The following is a 20,705-nucleotide window of genomic DNA, read 5'->3' on the forward strand; positions in this document are numbered from 1 at the left end:
ACAACGAAAGAAGCAAATGAGGAAAAATAAGGATACAATTATTTCAAATGTTGGGGAGAGCATAACCAAGGAGCAAGGGCAAACCAGTGATGGTGAGCTTTTGAAAGAGAAAGATATGGTTAATGAAGTTGATCTAAATGAAGGCATAGTTGAAGTTCACACTTCAGCACCCATACAGAATCAGGAGGAAGCACCAAGTGTACTGAATGAGGAACATGTTGAGACTCAACGAGTTTCAGCAAGTATTGAAGCACAATGTATAAATACATCCCAGAAGCAGATTCAGGAGGGTATAGAAGTACAAGAAGAAATTCTACCTACTGAGATCCATGTACCTGAGGAACATATGGTATGTTGTATTAATGACAATTCCCCCGCACAAGTTGTTGTTGAACCTCTGCAAGTAAGCAACAACTTTTCTGTGTTGGAATTGGAAGAGGTTTTGGAAGCTGAGAAGTAGAATCCTCCGATAAGGACGTCTGAGAGAACAATTAAACCCACAGTAAAAGCCAAAGATATGCAACAATAAACACACAAGAAGAAGAGTAAGGGACCAAACTCTGCTCAATCCTCGGGTGTGAAAGTATCAGACAAGGTGCAAGGTAGTTCTTCCCGCCAAATTTCCAAATGAGGATTATTTTTTGGAATATTAGGGGGGTAGTGAAAGTAAATGCTAGAGAGAGACTGAGGGAAATGATTTCTTCTCATAACCCAGACATAGTTTGCTTGGTTAAACCTTTAGTGAAGCCAGAAACTAGTTACCTGAATGATTTTAGAATGAACTATTTTGAAAGTAATATTGTTCATAATGACTCCTCAAGTAGACTGGGGAACATTTGGATTTTTACTAAGATTGGTATAAGCATGAGGGTGGTGTTCACATCTGAACAACATATTTTAGTCCTTGTTAATGACTGCATTTTGTCGGTGGTACACGCAAGCTGCTCCCTTACTTTAAAAAACTCTAGAGGGAACTCTAGAGGGAACTTAAGGTTATTAATACTACCCTACCATGGGCTGTCATTGGTGACTTTAATGTAGTGCTGCAAAATGAAGAGAAAAAAGGAGTAAGACTGCCTAACAGAGTAGCTATGCAGGAGTTTAATAACTTAATAAATGAAACTGAGTTAATGGAAAGCAATTGGGGAGGCATTAAGTACACTTGGTGTAACAATCAGTGGGGGACTAGAAGGGTTTTGAGCAGATTGGATAGAGTCCTGTATAATGAAGCATGGAATCTTAAGTTTGCCTGATGGAAGTACAGTGCTGGAGCCAGATATGCATCCGACCACTCTCCACTTCTTGGATCACATCCATATGTCCTAAAACCAATAAATATACCATTCAGGTTTAATAAAATGTGGTGTACACACCCTACATTCCTTAATATGGTTAAGCACAACTGGGACCAAAATTTTGAAGGCTTTCTTCAACCTATTATCAAGGTCATAAGAAAACTACAGCGGCTGAAAGGGGAAATCAAGAAGTCGAATACTGAGGTTTTTTTATTGGTGGATGCAAATATCAGGAAAGTTCAAGCTGAATTACTTCGATTGCAAATGCTAGCAGATCAAAGTGACAATGAAGATGGAATACAAACTGAAATGATCCGGAAAGAAGTAGAGTTGGATGCAGCTAAGGATAATAAAGCATCTCTACTGAGACAAAAAAGTAGAACCAAATTTGAGGAAGAAGGGGACAGGAATTCTGCATACTTTCACAATATATGTAAGATCAGATTGGGTGCCTCGATGATAACAGAAATTATGCAAGAAGATGGAACTCTTTTGATTGAACAAGAGCAAATAAAGCAACATGTGATAAGTTTCTATGAAGCCAAATACCAGGAAAGGGAAGTCAGCCAAGACCTTGGGCTATTGAACATCATTCCCAAAGTTCTCGATGAGGATGACAATTACTTTCTCACAAAGATTCTCAACTATGACGAAATTCAGAAAACTATTTTTTTCTATGAAAGCAGATAGTTCTCCAGGGCCGGATGGGTTTCAAGGGCATTTATACTTCAAATGTTGGGTAATCATCAAGCAAGATGTGTGTGCAGTTGTTCAATCATTCTTCATTCAAGGATGTTTACCTAATGGGTTAAATGCTAACTTCATTGCATTGATACCTAAGGACAAAGATGCAAAGAAACTCAGCCAGTATAGGCTCATCTACATGGGGAATTTTCTCTTCAAGATAATCACAAAGTTGTTACAAATAAGGCTAAACACTATGGCAAACAGAATCATCACTAAGGAGCAGACAAGTTTTGTTCCCGGTAGAAGCTCTCAAGCTAGCATTGGGTTGGCCTCTCAACTGATGAATGAAATGAAGAATAAGAAGTATGGTGGTTATGTGGTTCTCAAGCTAGATATATCTCAAGCCTATGATACTATGAATTGGGATTTTCTATTCCAAGTCATGCAAAGGCTAGGATTTTCGGAAACTTGGATCAAGTGGATTACAAAAATTGTGAACTCAGCTCACATCTCTATCTTATTAAATGGTGGACCAGTCAGGTATTTTGCTATGAGGAGGGGTTTAAAGCAGGGAGACCCTTTATCTCCTCTTCTCTTTGCTCTTGCTGAAGACACCTTGAGTAGAGCATTGCATTATCTGAGGAGCATGAAGCATTTGATGCCTTTGACCACTATCAAGCAGGTGGATGCACCTAGTCATTTGCTTTTTGCATATGACATCATCATCTTTGAAAATGGAGGTATTAGGGGCATTAGAAAACTAAAATACATTTTGGAGAGGTATCAGGAGGCATCACGTCAGCAAATCAACAAAGCAAAGAGCAAAGTTTTCTTTGGTAGTTTCACAGATGAAAGGAAACAGGCAGTACTTGAGGAATTGAGTATGGTGGAAGGGGGCTTACCTGAAAAATATATTGGTATTTCGTTACATAAAGGAAGAATCACTAGGGCATGTGTTGCCCCTATTCTTGATAAGGTAAAGAAAAAGCTTACTAGCTGGATTGGCAAGAGACTATCATTTCAAGGGAGAGTTACCTTGGTTAAGTCTGTGTTGTATAGTATCCCAATTTATAACATGGCAATTTTCAAATGGCCAATGTCTATAATTAGGGGAAGCAGAAACTTTGATGAAGAATTTCCTTTGGTCTGGTGATCCTACCATTAAGAAAGGAGTAACCATTAGCCGATAGAGATAGAGTGTGCAAGCAATTCTTTGAAGGAGGTTTGGGTATCTAAAGACTCAAAAGCATGAATACAAAGAATGCAAATGAAATTGGCATGGGGTGTCCTTTTGCGGGTGATTTTGGATGTATTCTTGAGAGCTAAGTATTTCAGTAAAGATGGGGAAATAATCACCTTTCACAGGCCTACTTCTATATGGACTGGTATTAAGGAGGCATTAGCTGAAGTAATCCCAAGAAGTCAATGGGTGGTAGCAGATGGTGAGAATGTTGATATGTGGAGAAGTAATTGGTTATGGACAAAATATCTACAAAAGTTGCTTAACATCATCGCAGAAGAATTGAAAGGGTGTAGGCCGAGGGTTTGTGACTTATTAAAGGATGATCAATGGTGCATTCCAGACATCTTACAAGAGGTAATGGCTAGTGTGAATGTGGGAGTCAGTTTAGTGCAAAAGTGTGATTCAAGCTTCAGTGATTATGTGGTGTGGTGTCCTGACATGAAAGGAAATTTCTCTACAAGGTCAGCATATGAAGAAATCAGAACTAAGAAACAAGTTGTTACCTGGAGTAAATGTATTTGGAATAGTTATATACACCCAAGGCCCACAGCAATAACATGGAAGATTTTACAAAAAGGTGTTGCTACTTGATGAGAGGGTACAAAAATTGGGAGTACACATGGCTTCTTTGTTGCAGACTTTGTCGGAATGCCCGTGATACACATGGTCACCTCTTATCGGTTTGTGTTGCTTCTCTCAAAAGTTGTGGCATGCGGATAGCGAAAGCTTTTAATACCAGCCATATATTGTGTTTGGATGATGCTTTGAAGGTGAATAACCAATGGAGCCCTAGATTTTCCACCGACCCAAACAGTTATGGCATGCTTGTATAGTGGCTACCGACGAAAGTATATGGAAACATAGAAATTTGATACATTTTGAAGGAAAAAATCAGGAAACATTCGCTTAACCAACTACAAATTTGAATCGTAAAGTATTACATTTGAACTTCGGGTGAAACTCTCGACACTTGGCCAAACACCACAACTTCATATCACTACCATTTTCATAGATGTAGAAGTTAGAAACAGGTGTGATCAAATTTTTGGGATTAATGAAATCGGATGTGGCTCAAGAGTAAGAATGCACCAATTGTTAAGCGGTGTATTTGGATTCCACCGCTCCAAATATATTGAAGTTGAACACTTGATGGGGTTCTCTAGGTAACCCGGGACCTCACCGGGTATTGGGATTTCGTGATAGGGACAATATGGGTGGCTTCAAGCTTACGGTGTGGAAGAGTATTGGTGTAGGTACCAATTTTTTTATCCAGAGTGTATGGCCATTCTTGAGGGGTGGAGATTGCAATGTCTAAGGGATGGTACAAGCTATGGATCGAAACCGATTCAAAATACGTACAAGCTTTTAGGAGTGGAAATGTACCATGGACATTGCAAACAAGATGGAACAATTTTATTTCGCTTGCGGTTCCCAGATATTAAGATCACCAAAGATCTTTAGAGAAGCTAACTATCTTCAGGCAGATAGGTTAGCCAAGACCATGGAGATTTGTTGGCTGCTAATGAAAAGCGAGTTGTATGTGAAGGAAAACCGAGTTGTATCAGGAAAACTATAAAAAAAAATGGGAAGGCCCATACCAGACCTTCTATAGATTTCAGTGAATGTAAACTATTACTATTCTTATAAATGGTAATAGTCGACTGCTTGAGTTGGCATGAACATTAGAGAATGCAACATGTTGCATCTCCAAATACCTTTTGTATTTTGTTACTTTTCTTTTAATACATTTTGACTTACCCAGCAAAAAAAAAAAAAAAAAAAAAAAATTGTCGAAGAGTTAAACTTAAATCCATTATATTACCAGTACAAACACCGAAATTTGTCTTAAGTAGTTGAGCTAGGAAAATAGTCCCACATTGCCCACAAACATACAAATAGTAGGACAATTAAAGCTTTATAAATGGGTAGGCTTGCATAATAGCCATAAGCGTATGGGATCAGGCTTGTAGTCGTGAAGGCAGTTAACAAATAATCGTGTGTAAAGGGCCCAATGCCGATTTTAGAACCGATCTGAGCCGAATTTAAGGTTGGCTTTAGTTTGGTTTTGGTTCCGAATTTTAAGAACCGAGAATCGGTCTCTATTTCTCAATGTTCTAAAAAACGCTAGGCAGTAGTTGGGCGGTGGGAGAGCGCCTAGGCCTTCTAGGCAGTGCCTAGACGGGATACGGTAGGTGGTTTTTTTTTCCTTAATATATATAGTTATACACACCTATACTACAATAAATGAATAAAATCATTTACCATAACTCAAAAAATAAACACAAACAAAGATATTTATTACAAAAATGCGTAATAGTTGAAGAATATCAATTTCATATAAAAACATACTCTTTGTTATAGTGACATATAATTTACATTAGACTTTTAGTCTTTTAAACTCATTCAAATTTTAAACTCATACAATTGTCTTATATAAAACAAACCATTTGTCTTTTCACATAATTACATCAAACAAAGCTTAAACATGCTATTCAAAATTATCAGAGATGCTTTTTAAATTGCTAAAGTTGTATTGAAATTAGTTGTAACCAATATACCTTTTTTCCATTTTTTAAGTTGATGTTTTCCACATTGTTTTGGTCTCCCAGAAATTCATCACACTTTTAATTGGAATTTTGTAGATTTCGGATGAATTTTAGTTATTTTGATTAACCCACTATTCTTTTGGTAACTGATTTAGTTTGTAGTCTTTTTTTTGTTAGTAGTTGCTTCTTTAGTTGGGACTAATAAAAGAGGTCAAAATTGTAAAATTCAGTATGAAATTTGAGACATATGTCAAATTTCAGTTTTTATGGAGGAAAAACGATTTTTTTTTTTTTTTTGCTATTTCTTCTTAACTTAAGAAATTTGTGGCTGTGTACCTATACCCAATTTCTTCAAAAAATAATTAATGAGAAATTAGAAATTGTATGTAAATGCATTGAACTAACCTAAACTAACATCAAATAATAATTAATGAGAAATCGGAAACTGGATGCAAATGCATTGAACTACCTTAATTAACGGGAATCGGAAACTGGATACAAACGCAACGAAATAACCTCAAAGAACAATTAACGGAAAATCGGAAACTGGATGCAACTACATTGAACTAACCTAATTAATGAAAATTTTGAAACTGGATGCAAACGCAACAAACTAACATCAGAGAACAATTAACGGGAAATTGAAAACTGTAAGCAAACACATTGAACTAACATCAAAGAATAATTAACTAAAAATTGGAAACTTGAAGCAACTACATTTAACTAACCTCGAAAAATAATTAACGGGAACTCAGAATCTATATGTAAATGCATTGAATTAACCTCAAAAAATAAGTAAAGGGAAATTGAAAACTGGATGCCATTGTATTGAACTAACCTCAAAATATTACTCATAGGAAATCAGAAATTGATGTAACTGCATTGAACTAACTTCAAATAATATTTATTGGGCAATCGAAAATTGGATGTAAATGTATTTAACTAACTTCAAAAAAGAATTAACGTGAAATCGAAAACTGGATGCAAATGCATTAAATTAATCTCTAAAAATAATTAATTGGAAATCGAGTTCGATCTGGTCGCAAATGTATTAAACTAACCTCAAAGAATAATTAAAGGGAATCAGTAATTGGATGAAATTGTATGAAACTAATATTTTTTTTGCATGGAACTAACCTTAAATAATAATTAACGAGAAATCAAAACTATATGCAAATGCATTGAACTAACCACAAAGAATATATAATGGGAAATTCAAAACTGAATGCAACTACATTGAACCAACCTCAAATAATAAATAACGGAAAAAATTTGAAACTAGACGCAACTGCACTGAACTAAGCTAAAAAAATAATTAACAAAAAATCAGTTTAGACGCAAATGCATTGAACTAACCTCAAAGAATAATCAATGAAAAATCGGAAACTGGATGCAAGTGCATCAAACTAACCTCAAAGAAAGTCGAAAATTGGATGCAAATGCATTGAACTAATCTCGAATAATAATTTACGGGAAAGCGAAAACTGGATACAAATGCATTGAATTAACCTCAAAAAATAATTAACGGGAAATCAGATTTCTTAAATAATAATTATCGGAAATCAGAAATTGGATGAAACTGCATGAAACTAACCTTTTTTTTTCTTGCATAGAACTAACGTGAAATCGGAAACTGAAAGCAAATGCATCGAACTAACCACAAATAGCAATTAACGAGAAATCGGAAACTGAATGCAAATGCATTGACCTAACCTCAAAGAATAATTAATAGGACATCAGAAATTGAATGCAAATGCATTGAACTAACCTCAAATAACAATTAAAAGAAAATCAGAAAATTGGACACAACTGCATTGTATTAACCTTAGAGAATAATAATTAACCTAGAAATCATGACTAGATGCAAATGCATTAAACTATCCTCAAAGAATAATTAACGGGAAATCAGATACTGGATGCAAACACACAACGAACTAACCTCAAAGAATAATTAACGGGAAATCAGTAACCTAATGCAAATATTACGAACAAACCTCAAAAAATAATTAATGAGAAATCGGAAACGGAATACTAATGCGTTAAACTAACCACAAAGAATAATTAATTAACGGAAAATGGAAAACTAGATACAAATACATTGAATTAACCTCAAGTAATAGTTAACAGAAAATTGAAAACTGGGTGCAAATTCTTTGAATTAACCCCCAAGAATAATTAAAGGAAAATCGGAAACTCAATGCAACTGCACTAAACTAACCTAAAAAATAATTAACGAGAAATCGAAAACTGGATACAAGTATGCAACTGCATTGAACTAATCTCAAAAAATAATCAACGGGAAATCTGAAACTAGATGCAATTGCGTGTAGCTAACTAAAAGAATAGTAATGCAACATGAAATCAAAAATTGTATGCAACTGCATTGACCTAACTCTCAAAGAATAACTAACGAGAAATCAGGAACTAGAAGCAACTACATTAAACTAACCTAAAGAAAATCACCGGGAATTCTCATAAATTGGATGCATATGCATTGAATGAACTAACCCTATTTATTTATTTAATATTATTTTTTGCATGGAACTAACCTCAAAGAATAGTTACTGTGAAGTCGGAAACTGGATGCAAATGTATCGAACTAGCCTCAAAGGATAATTAACGTGAAATCGAAAATTAGATGCAAATGCATTGAACTAGCTGAAAAGAATAATTAACGGGAAATCGAAAACTGGATGCAACTGCATTGAACTAACTCAAAGTATAATTAAGGAGAAATTAGAATGGAAGCAAAGGCATTGAACTAACCTCAATGAATAATTAACAAATAAAAAAATTGGATACAATTGCGTTGAACTAACCTAAAAACATAGTTGTATTATGTATCGTTGGAATGTTCGACAAGTATAATTTTGCATTTAAAATAGTGTTTATCATATCTATTTTCGTATGACTGGGAATGACTTGGTATTGAAGTAGCTTAAGTATGATTTTCGCCTTATTGAACATTCTAACAAAACTTTAATCAAACTTCGATCTATTATTTAACAACAAATAGAAGTCAAAAGGTTTTATTAAAGTTGTGTTCTATCTTTTTATGGAGTATGGGGTTTTTACGTTACAAGAAATTTGGATGTGTGATCAATATAACATTTATATCTTATAATTGTGCATAGTTACAAATATTTTTCAGAATAATTTAATATAGTGGCACCCGTTTGTAGGACTATATCTCCATAATTCTATATGTAGTTGCATACAACTACATATATATGGAATTCATAATTTGCATACAACTGAGAGTTGCCAACTTGTCCTACTGTCACTCAAAGACTCCTAACACCTTCATGATGCTCCCTAATTCTATGCAACTGAATGACGACTTCATTCATCGTCAAGCGTTCTACATGTGAATGAGTGGAACATGCGACTCCAAGAACTAATGCTAAACTCAAACATTCGTGTAATCTATCTGGTCTGTTGTTCTCGCCAGCAATGTTGAGTATTGCATCATTTTCTTGTACAAGCAGGAGCGGGTCTACAATTTCCATAACCTGATTAGGCAAATTCTTGTCAACGTAGTTGTGCAGGCTAAGTCCATTGAGAAACATGTCATCCGTTGGCTTCTTCCCAGTAAACATCTCTAACAGTAAGATGCCGTAACTGTACACATCTCCTTGCAACGAGACCGCACTACCCATTCCGTACTCTGCATTTATATCCACTATCAATTAATAAAACATATAGGGATATAATGTGTATGAACATTGAACAAGTGCTTGTTTAAGGTCCTTGTGCTGCATCAGAAGTTAGAAGTGATTTTTGTAATAGGAAAGCATACACTTTCACCAAATAGTAAATTACTTAACTAATGTTGATGCATGAATATTGAATTCATAGTTACCTGGAGCAACATAACCAATTGATCCTTTGATTGCAAATGAGCTGATTTGGCTTTGAGAAGAATCATCACCAGTGATAGAAAACATCTTTGCTATTCCAAAATCAGCTACATGAGCAGTCATGTCATCATCCAGAAGAACATTGCTTGGCTTTATATCACAATGGACAATCTCCTGTGCAGAATAGTGGTGAAGATAATCAAGTGCAGAAGCAACATCGATCGCTATATTAAATCTCTGTTTGATACTTAAAATTCTTGGCTGAAGTTGGTGCTCATTGATCTTTGGATGTATCCACTCCTCTAAACTCCTATTAGTCATGTACTCAAAAACTAGAGCTCTGAAATCATTCCCTTGAAAGTCCTCACTTGAGCAAGTTGTTATGATTTTGAGAAGATTTCTATGGCGGAGATTTCTCAAGGCTTTGGATTCAGTTAGGAAACTCTTTGAAGCTCCTTCTCGATGAAGATTTAGGACCTTCACAGCAACGGTTTTGTTCATGTCTTGGATAACGCCTTCAAACACAGAGCCATAACTCCCAACACCAATTAGATTGTCCACAGAGAATCCATTCGTGGCTTTAAGGAGCTCTCCATAAGAGATCCTTTCATATAGCTGGTCGAACAATGTTGCTTTTGAAGATGGTTCTTTTTTCGCCTTTGCTCTTCGCCAGCGTACAAAAAAAGCACACGATAATACAAGAAGACATACGCTCCCAACAATGATAGGGACAGTCACTTTTGTTGGAATCTTCATGTGTATTTCAAATACTTGTGTGTTGTTTAGTCCCACATTGATGAGCCACCACTAGCAAGTGAGGTATTTGAGGTGAACCTCTAACATAAGGGCGTGCCCTTAGGGTACAAAGGCTTTTGTGTTAGGAGGGAGGACTCACCCAAGGCCACACATTGCCATACCCGGGCCCGAACCCGAACCGAGGAAGGCGGACGGGGCTTGGGCTTGGGCTGTTTGACTAGTGGGTAGTGGATTATCAATTGCCTAAACTTGTTTTGCTTTTGCGCAAACAAGTTTCGCTAAGCTAAAGTTCTACTTTGATTAGGTTTTGTGAAACCGAATTAAAGAGGTGTCCTTCTCCATCTATGATTCAGTCATGCCTCTATATAAACACAGCTATGTTCATTAGAGGGTATTGATCACAGAACGTAGAACTTCGTGTATCTGATCTTCAACTGCTACTTCTATATTGAGAGAGAAGATGAAAGTCGTATCGCCTCCATACACACCAAATAAATAAAAGTTGAAGTCGCGGATACACCCTTCTATTACCTACACGAAACAGATAAGTCTTTGATTGCTTCAATCTTCTTCTTTTCTCTTCTTCCCGCCAGAGAGAGTTATATTGTCGTTCTAGAGGGTAGTCTATTCTAGTGCAAAGTTAGATCATTGTTAACCATTGAATCCTCGTGAGGAAGACGCAAATTGTTGCCTTTCGCACCATTGGAAGGGGCTTAAATCTTTCCTTAAGGACGACCTTTAATCCGCCTTTGGTTATTACCCTTATTCTCGTCCTTGTCTTCTATTGTTTTCTTTTATCTGGATACAACAATCTTAAGGAAAGATCAAGATGTCTACACCTGTTGACACCACGCCGATCAAAGAAACTAATTCTGGAGTCATGGAAGTAACTTCGTCTATGAGAGATGCTGCACCTATTCTGAATGCTCGCAATTTACCCAATGTGTCCAAGATTGAATCCTTCAACGGTTCACACTTCAAGAGATGGAGAGAAAGGGTGTTCACAGCCCTAGATGTACTCAACTACGCAGTATCTCACTGATACAGCACCCATGGAGGGTTCTAATGATTTCGAAAAGAAATCAAGCCGCTTATTTCAATGGGAATAAGGTATGTCGTCATGCTATTTTGAGTACCTTGTCCAATGAGATTTTTGATATTTATTGTTCAAATAAGAATGCACATGATATATGGGAGAGTTTGAACAAGAAATACATAATAGAGGATGCTGGTACTCAGAAATATGCTATTGGGAATTTTCTTAAGTTCCATATGAGAGAGGATAGAGATGTAACGTCTCAAATCCATGATTTTCATGTGCTGATTAATGATTTGAAAACTGAGGGTATTAATTTACCCGAATCCTTTGTTGCTGGATGTTTGATTGAGAAACTCCCCGAGTCTTGGAAACACTATAAAAATAGTATGAAGCATAAGCGTAAGCAGATGACTCTTGAGGATGTGATCATTCACATTCACATAGAGGAAAAGAACAAGACTCGGGATGAGGTGTTGTCTAAGGAATTTCATTCTAAAGCCAATATCGTTGAAGGTAATCCCAGCAAATCTAACAAAACCTCTAAGAAGCAGAAGTCCAACAAAAATAAGAATTTCAAGGTCAAAGGCACTTCTTTTAAAAGGAGTGGTAATCGCAAATGGAAATTGTTATGTTTGTGGTAAACCCGACATAGGGCTTTTCGGTCTTTTGCATAAGAAGAAAGACACCGATGATCCTCCCAATGCTAATCTAGTTGAGGGAGATGATATTGTTGCTGCTGTCGTGTCACAAGTGTTCATAGCCACTGGGAAGAGGAACTGGGTACTAGATTCCGGTGCCACCCGCCACGCATGTGGTGATGTTGAAGCCTTCTCGGATTACATACTAGTGAAAGATGAAAAGGTCTATATGGGTGACTCTAGGTCTGTTCTGTTGAGGAACAGCAAGGTTCTTCCGAAGTTAACTTCGGGAAAACCCTTTCACTTAGTAATGTTCTTCATGTTCCCGAGATTCGGTCCGAATCTGATTTCTGTGGTTCTCTACTGGAAAAGTCAAGGCCAAGGTGACTTTTTGAGAGTGACAAGTTTGTTCCGACAAAGAATGAGGGTTTTGTTGGTAAAGGTTATTGTAATAACAGTGGTCTTTTCATGTTGAATGTACTTGACAACATTATTATTAATAAGAATGAATCCGCTTCCGCTTATTTGCTTGACTCTTTTTAATATATGGCATGGTAGACTAGGACATGTGAATGTTCAAGATATGAAAAGGATGAAAGCATGTGGTTTATTGTCTAATATTTCTGATTTTTCTAATGATAAATGTGAAATATATTTGAGACTAAAGCCAATGAAGAAACCCCAATAGAACCGTGGTCTAGAGATAAACCGGATTACTAACTCTTATTCATAATGGATTTGGGTGAATTCGTAAGTACCATGTCTAGAGGAGGAAGTTTTATTATATTACATTCATAGATGACTTCTCTAGGTACACCATGGTATATTTACTTAGACACAAGCATGAAGCGTGTGAGATGTTTCTCAAGTACAAAGTCAAGTTGAAAACCAAAATTTTAATCTGTAAGATTAAGAGACTTCGGTCCGATAGGGGTGGAGAATACGTCTAAACCCTTCCGGGACTTTTGTGACAAGAGTGGCATTATTCATGAGACTACTCCACCATACTCTCCTGAAGTCTAATGGAGTAGCCGAACGTAAAACGTAACACTAAAAGAGATGATGAATGCTATGCTTGTAAGTTCGAGCTTCCCACGAACTTGTGGGGAAGCAATCCTATCTGCTTGCCATATACGAATAGGATACCTAACAAGAAAACAGGGAATAAGACACCATATGAGTTATGGAAAGGTCATGTACCTACCCCGACATACTTAAAAAATGTGGGTGTCTTGCTAAGGTTCTTGTGAACTAACCTAAAAAGAGAAAATTGGGACCTAGAACCGTTGATTGTATGTTCATTGGTTATGCTCATAATAGTCTTTGCATATAGATTTTTAGTAGTAAAATCTGATAATAACCTTGTCGATGCTAACACTATTATAGAGAGTAAAAATGCTGATTTCTTTGAGAATTTGTTTCCTTTGAAAATCGGCATTGAGAGGTTGGTAGCTCTAGTGAACAACAATCAACAGATCCCGAAATTTCTGAACAAGAAATTCGGAAGAGTAAAAGAGACAGAAATCCACCAATTTTGGTGATGACTTTTACACATTTCTTCTTGATGATGATCCCGACGATAATGAGGCAATCAGTTCTTCGAGATGCACCTTTCGGGAAGGATGCTATACACTCGAGCTAGATTCGATTATAGCTAATCACACATGGGAGATAGTTGATCTTCCTCCGGGCTTAAACCTATAATGCTACAAGTGGATCTTCAAAAAGAAATTGAAACTAGATGGTTCCATTGAGAAATACAAGGCTAGACTTGTAGTCAAGGGGTTCTCCCGAAAAAGGCATTGACTATTTTGATACTTATGCTCCTGTAACTAGGATTTCTTCTATAAGAGTTCTAATGGCTCTAGCTGCTATTCATAATTTATTTATTCATCAAATGGATGTAAAACTGCATTTTTGAATGGTGATCTTGATGAAGAAATATATATGATGCGACCCGAGGGTAATGATAAGTACCGGGAATGAGCATAAAGTATGCAAGTTAGTTAAGTCTTTATATGGGTTGAAACAAGCGCCAAAACAATGGCATGAAAAGTTTGATAGTGTCATGATGTCTAATGGATATCACATAAATGATGCTGATAAATGTATTTACTTCAAATCTTTTGATGTGAATTCATATGTGATTATCTGTCTATATGTGGATGACATGTTAATCATGAGTCCTAGCCTTGATGTTGTGAGAAACACCAAGATGTTTTTATCCTCCCAATTTGAAATGAAGGATTTGGGAGAAGCTGATGTGATTCTTGGAATCAAAATCATCAGAAACAGTGATGGCTATACGCTTTCACAAGAGCATTATGTTGAGAAGTTTTGAAGAAGTTTAACTTTTATGATAGTAAGCCCGCGGTTGGACACCTTATGAGGCAAATAGTGAACTTCAGAAAAATGCTCAACATGGTGTACTTTCATCTAGATATGCCCAAATTATTGGTAGTCTCATGTACTTGATGAATTGCACTAGACCCCACATTGCTTATGCAGTTAGCGAGCTAAGCAGATACACTCATTGTCCTAGTCGAACATTGGAGTGCGTTAGAGATTAGCCAAGTACTTGAGAGGAACAATGAATTACGGCATAAGGTTTAGACAAACTCCACCCGCGATAGAGGTTATTGTGATGCAAACCGGATATCCGATTCTCATGATATCAAGTCCACTAGTGGTTATATTTTCACCCTAGGTGGAGGTGCGATCCGCTTTGGAAATCTTCTAAGCAGACCTTGATAGCTCGCTCAACCATGGAGTCCGAGCTTATTGCTTTAGATAAAGCAAGTCTCGAGGGCCGAAATGGCTTAGAAACCTCTTGGCGATCTTCCTATTGGTACAAAACCGCCGAAATGCACTCTATGCATTGTATTTGTCAGCCGCCTAATAGCAAAGGCAAAGAGCAAATTGTATAATGGGAAAAGCGGGCATATTCGTCCGAGACTACTACTCTCTATAAAAGCAAATCTTGGAATCTGGAGTTGTGGCTCTAGACTATGTGAGGTCGAGTTAAATTTGGCGATCCTCCGACAAAGCCACTTAACAGAGACAAGTGGTTGATACGCCGAGGGGATGGGACTTTGCCTTAGATAGAGGGCTTACGACGACGGCAACCCCACCTATGTGATTGGAGATCCCATGAAGTAGGTTCAAAGGGAAAACAAGTCACCCAAAGCCTGGTATGCTATTGTCTTTATTTGAGACGTCACCCTATGACTAGATAGCATTTTTGTATACTTTGTATAACTTGAATAGCAATGAGAAAAAGGATGAGTTATTTTACTCTTAATGGAATCCATAGTCCATTATTTTTATGAGATAGTGTATTTTAACCGCTATGTACACTTGATGGATATCCACCTACGTGAATGTAGAACTGGCCTCGGTTCTTATGGGTATTTAGGCAAATATTCTAGAGCATTCACTTAACATAGGTAGCCAAAAAAAAAGCAACACCGCTGAAATGCATATAATGAAAAGAGCAATGTGGGTGCATGTCCTCTATTTTACTACAAGGAATGTTGGTTCAAAGATTTTTTAATCCACCACTTTCACGTATTATAAGACATGTTACCCTATGACCGGTTCAAGCCCTAAAAGCACCAAGATCTTATGCATTGTTTTTTCGATTCTCCTGCATTTCGTTAACCCATTTCTTTTGTAATATCCTATTCCAAAATAGTGGGGACTATAAGTATTTTGAAATAGTGGGGATTGTTGGAATCTTCATGTGTATTTTCAAATACTTGTGTGTTGTTTAGTCCCACATTGATGAGCCACCACTAGCAAGTGAGGTATTTGAGGTGAACCTCTAACATAAGGGCGCAGCCCTTAGGGTACAAAGGCTTTTGTGTTAGGAGGGAGGACTCACCCAAGGCCACACACGCTACATACGCCCCCGCAAGACGAACCGAAATGAAGTCGTGGCGTGGGCTTGGGGTAGTGGATTATCAATTGCCTAAACTTGTTTTGCTTTTGCAGCAAGTTTTTATAAGCTAAAGTTCTACTTTGATTAGGTTTTGTGAAACCTAATTAAAGAGGTGTCCTTCTCCATCTATGATTCGGTCATGCCTCTATATAAACACAGCCTATGTTCATTAGAGGGTATTGATCACGTAACGAGAACTTCGTGTATAACTCTGATCTTCGCTACTTCTATATTGAGAGAGAAGAGACGTAAGTCGTCTTTGCCTCCATACACACCCGTGAAATGCAAAAGTTGAAGTCGTGATACACCCCTTCTATTACCTACACGAAAACGATAAGTCTTTGATTGCTTCAATCTTCTTCTTTCTCTTCTTCCCCGCCGAGAGAGTTATATTATATTAGTTCTAGAGGGTAGTCTATTCTAGTGCAAAGTTAGGCTGCCGTTAACCATTGAATCCTCGGAGGAAGAAGACATTTGTTGCCTTTCTCGCACCATTGGAAGGGGCGAAATCTTTCCTTAAGGACGACGACTAATCCAGCGCCTTGGTTATTACCTCTATTCGTCCTTGTCTTCTATTGTTTTCTTTTATCCGCATACAACAACTTTAACAGAAACGAAGTTTTTTTTTTCTTTGGATGCCTTTTTTGCTGCATGGAGGGAGCTCCAATTCTAATATTCCGCCCGCAAGACAAGTTCTTGTTTCCACCAAGTGAAATCGCAGTTTGCATTAGCATTTGCAAAGACGCTTTGGTCGAACTTCGTCCCCTCAAGCTGGTTGAAGGACAAATTCAGGTATAAAAGAGGTAATTGCTCTAAGTATTCTGGAGTCTCACCCGACAAGTTGTTACGAGAAAGATCAATTTTTTCTAGACCTCTTAAAGCACTCAAGGACTTGGGTATATCTCCTTCAAAGATGTTATTGTCCAAGTAAAGGGATTTAAGGTTCAAACAATAACCAAGTGATTCCGGAATATGACCTGACAATTTGTTTCCAGAAACTGACAACTCTAGAAGATTTGTTAAATTACCTACTTGTGGTGGCAATGAACCAGTGAGTGCATTCTCACTCAAGTTAAGAACAATCGCAAGGGAAGAAAGGCCAATGACTTCTTTGGGTATCTTACCAAAGAGGTTATTTTGAGAAAGATCAAGAGCAATTAAGTTTTGGCAATTTCTAAGAGTGGGCGGAATGCTTCCAGTTAAATTGTTAGCTGATAAAGTAAGTTTTATAAGTCGAGTCAAATTCCCGAGTGCTATTGGAACTTTTCCGGATAACACATTGTTATTAATAAATAGATAGAGCAGTCTGTAGAGCTTTCCTACATTTGCAGGGATGTTTCCAGTGAGTTTATTGTACCCCAGACCCAATACTTGGAGGTTAACTAAATTCTCAATTCCTATTGGAATGCTTCCATATATGTTATTTCTTCCCAAATTTAACCAGTTTATTTTAGTGGACAGATTAGATATAGAATCTGGGAATAGACCTACCAAAAGATTATCATCAAAATTCAGCATCTCTAAATTGCTACAATTGGTTAGGGAAGTTATGGATATCAAATCATCTCCATCTCTGGTTCCTAGTTGGTTTTCACCGAGAATTAATTTTCGAAGACCAGACAACCTTCCTAAATCCGTTGGCACTGAACCAGTGAAATAATTTGTAATCAAAGAAAATAATTCAAGTCTTGTAGCATTGGATAACGAAGCAGGGATATTGCCTCCAAACTTGTTTTGGCCCAGAAGAAAGAACTGGATGTTTGGAAGAGTGAGGCCAATGTTTGGAGGAAGGTGTCCCTCTAGATTATTGTTGGCAACAGCGAAAGCAATCAAGTTTGAGTTGTTGTAAAGGCAAGAGGGAACCTCATCTGTGAGTTGATTTTGAAAAGCCATAAAGTATTGTAAGTGCGAAATTTGGCATAGGTTTTCTGGAATGCCTCCCTGTAAGTTGCTACGTGTAAGGCTAAGTTTAGTAAGAGAGGACAGGTTCCCAAGGGATGGTGGGATGTTTCCAGTTATATAATTCAGGCCCAAACCCAATCCCTGGAGCTTTCTTAGATAAGAAAGCTCTGCAGGAATGTTCCCAGAGAGCTCATTGTCAATGAGATTGATCACTCTCAAGTTGAAACAACGAGTGAGATTGGTTGGAATTACACCATTGAAAGAGTTGTTATTGAGAAAAAGGATTTGTAGACGAAATAAACGACCAATTTCCTGTGGTATTTCACCATGGAAGTGGTTTAAAGTAAGGTTTAGTCGTCTAAGGAAGGTGAGGTTCCCTATAAAGGGAGAGAGAGTACCGTCAAGTTTTTGTGCTTGTAGGTCCAAGATGGTGACTCTATCACGGTGTCGACGGCCGCATGTGATTCCCTTCCATTCACAGTGGTGGAGTGAGTCATTCCATGAACTCAAAGCTCCCATTGGATCGACTAGTTGAGACTTGAATGCAAGTAATGCAAGACGGTCAGATTCGTTTCTTGAAGAAATAGTGAGTGAGCCTGATTTCAGTAAGTTCATTAGAAGTATCTGTGAGGTTCTTCTATAATAGCAGGGGCCAACTCTGGAATATTTAGTTGATCTACAACCGCATCCTGCCTAATGACAGGTGTGATCAACTCATCTCTGTGGATATCCATTAAAGGAATATCAACATGCTCTTCTTCAAAAGCAATATTCCGTTGTTGTGTGCTCCCACTATCCTCAACATCCTCAATAAATTTGGCATTATCCGTCTCAATTAGGGTATTGGAAGAGGGGCAATAAAACTTGAAACCCCTTGACCTTTCCGAATAACCAATAAAGTAGCAACTAACTGTTCTTGAGTCCAGTTTTCTTTCATTAGGCCTATATGGCCTAGCCTCAGCTGGACAACCCCAAATATGTAAATGCCTTATACTGGGTTTCTTTCCAGTCCATAATTCATATGGGGTTTTAGTTACTGCTTTACTAGGTACTCGGTTAAGGATATATACTGCAGTCTTTAAGGCTTCACCCCAAAGAGACTCTGGTAAGGTAGAATGACAAATCATACTCCTAACCATGTCCTTTAGAGTCCGATTTCGTCTCTCAGATACACCATTTTGACGTGGAGTCCTTGGCATGGTGTATTGAGGAACGATGCCACATTCCTCCAAGTATCTTGCAAATGGTCCTGGATGTTGGCCTTTTCCATCATACCTACCATAGTATTCACCACCACGGTCGGATCCGATAGCTTTAATTTTCTTAGAATGTTGATTTTCAACTTCAGCTTTTTATAGGCCTTAAATACATCCAAAGGATCATGATTTTTCATGAATTAAGTATAGATACCCATAACGCGAATAGTCATCTCAGAACGTGATAAAATACCGTTGACCATTCCAAGAAGTCAGAGGAAATGGACCACAAATATCGGTATATATCAAGTCTAAGACACTTGAACTCCTACGGCACCAAACTTCCTTATATTTGTTTGTTTACCCTTTATACATTCAATACAAACTTTAAAGTCTGAAAAATCAAGGGCACCAAGAACTCCATTTGACACAAGCCTTTCAATTCTTTGTTTAGAGATATGACCCAAACGCTTGTGCCACAATGTAGAGGAGTTCTCATTAATTAATCTACGCTTAGTACCATAGTTATTAACATGCAAAGTTTCATTTAACCTTAAGTGAGAGGCATCCAAGTCTAACTTGTATAGATTATCAATCAAAGAGCTCAGACCGATAAGATTTGAATTTTGAAAGAGACTAAATATTCCTTTTCCAACCTAACAAGTATAACCGATTTGTCCAAACAGAAATAGAAATTAAATTCGCCTCCTAAAAGACGGTACATAAACAGTCTCATCTAAATCCAAATAAAAACCAGACTCTAATTTTAATCTAAAGACTCCAATGGCCTCAACACATGCCTTATTGCCATCACCCATGTAAATGAACCTTTCGGTATCACTTGGCTTGCGGCTCCTTAGACAACCCTGCATGGAAACACTAATGTGAATAGTTGCTCCCGTATCTATCCACCAAGAATTAGAAGGTACTTCGGCAAGATTTAATTCAGAACAAACAAAACTAAATTCATTACCTGCTTGCTTTGCTTTCCACTTTATATACTTTGGACATTCTTTCTTAATGTGACCTGCAGGTTTCTTACAAAAGTAACAGAAAGTAGCCTGAACCTGCTTATCTTTCGCATTCACCTGTGGTGTCACATTATCTGCAGTTCCTTTACCCTTATTATTCCATTTTCTTTTCTTAGTGCCTGAATTGCCAATAGAGGAAGTGGCCAAGTGAGCACTTTCTCGCCTTCTCTTGTTTTGACCTTTCCTCTTCTTGCACACACCGAAAGCAATGAGCTCATTAAGAGTCCATTTCTCCCTTTGAGTATTATAATTGATCTTAAAGGGACCAAATTGTGCAGGAAGAGAAATAAGAATGAGGTGCACAAGGAGATCATCAGAGAACTCCAACTTTAGTGCCCTCATTTTGGCAACAAGATTAGATATTTCCATAATGTACTCTCTAACATTTCCTTTGCCAAGATAATACGCATGGTGACAAGTTTGCTAAGAAGCGCATTTGCCTCCACCTTTTCCGATGCAACAAATCGGGTCAAACTTGGCTTAGGAATTTCTTGGCATTTTCTTCCTTAGGCATTGCACCACCTAAAAGTTTCCAATAGAGTGCTTCATTATACTAAGACTAAGGCGATTGG

The 20,705-nt window shown here is 37.4% G+C and overlaps 1 protein-coding gene across 1 annotated transcript; it reads right to left on the reverse strand.

Annotated features, from left to right (window-relative positions):
* Window positions 1–8,928: 8,928 nt before the first annotated feature.
* LOC147521432 (putative receptor-like protein kinase At3g47110) lies at window positions 8,929–19,105 on the reverse strand. The gene is made up of 4 exons (XM_086565702.1): window positions 18,590–19,105; window positions 16,695–18,530; window positions 9,634–10,381; window positions 8,929–9,438 (listed from the first exon to the last, which is right to left on the reverse strand). The coding sequence occupies exons 1-4, from the start codon at window positions 19,103–19,105 to the stop codon at window positions 9,056–9,058; spliced, it is 3,483 nt and encodes a 1,160-aa protein (XP_086421828.1). The 3' UTR covers window positions 8,929–9,055.
* Window positions 19,106–20,705: the final 1,600 nt, after the last annotated feature.

Source organism: Coptis chinensis, chromosome 1 (assembly GCF_015680905.1).
Source record: "Coptis chinensis isolate HL-2020 chromosome 1, ASM1568090v1, whole genome shotgun sequence".
NCBI lineage: Eukaryota > Viridiplantae > Streptophyta > Magnoliopsida > Ranunculales > Ranunculaceae > Coptis > Coptis chinensis.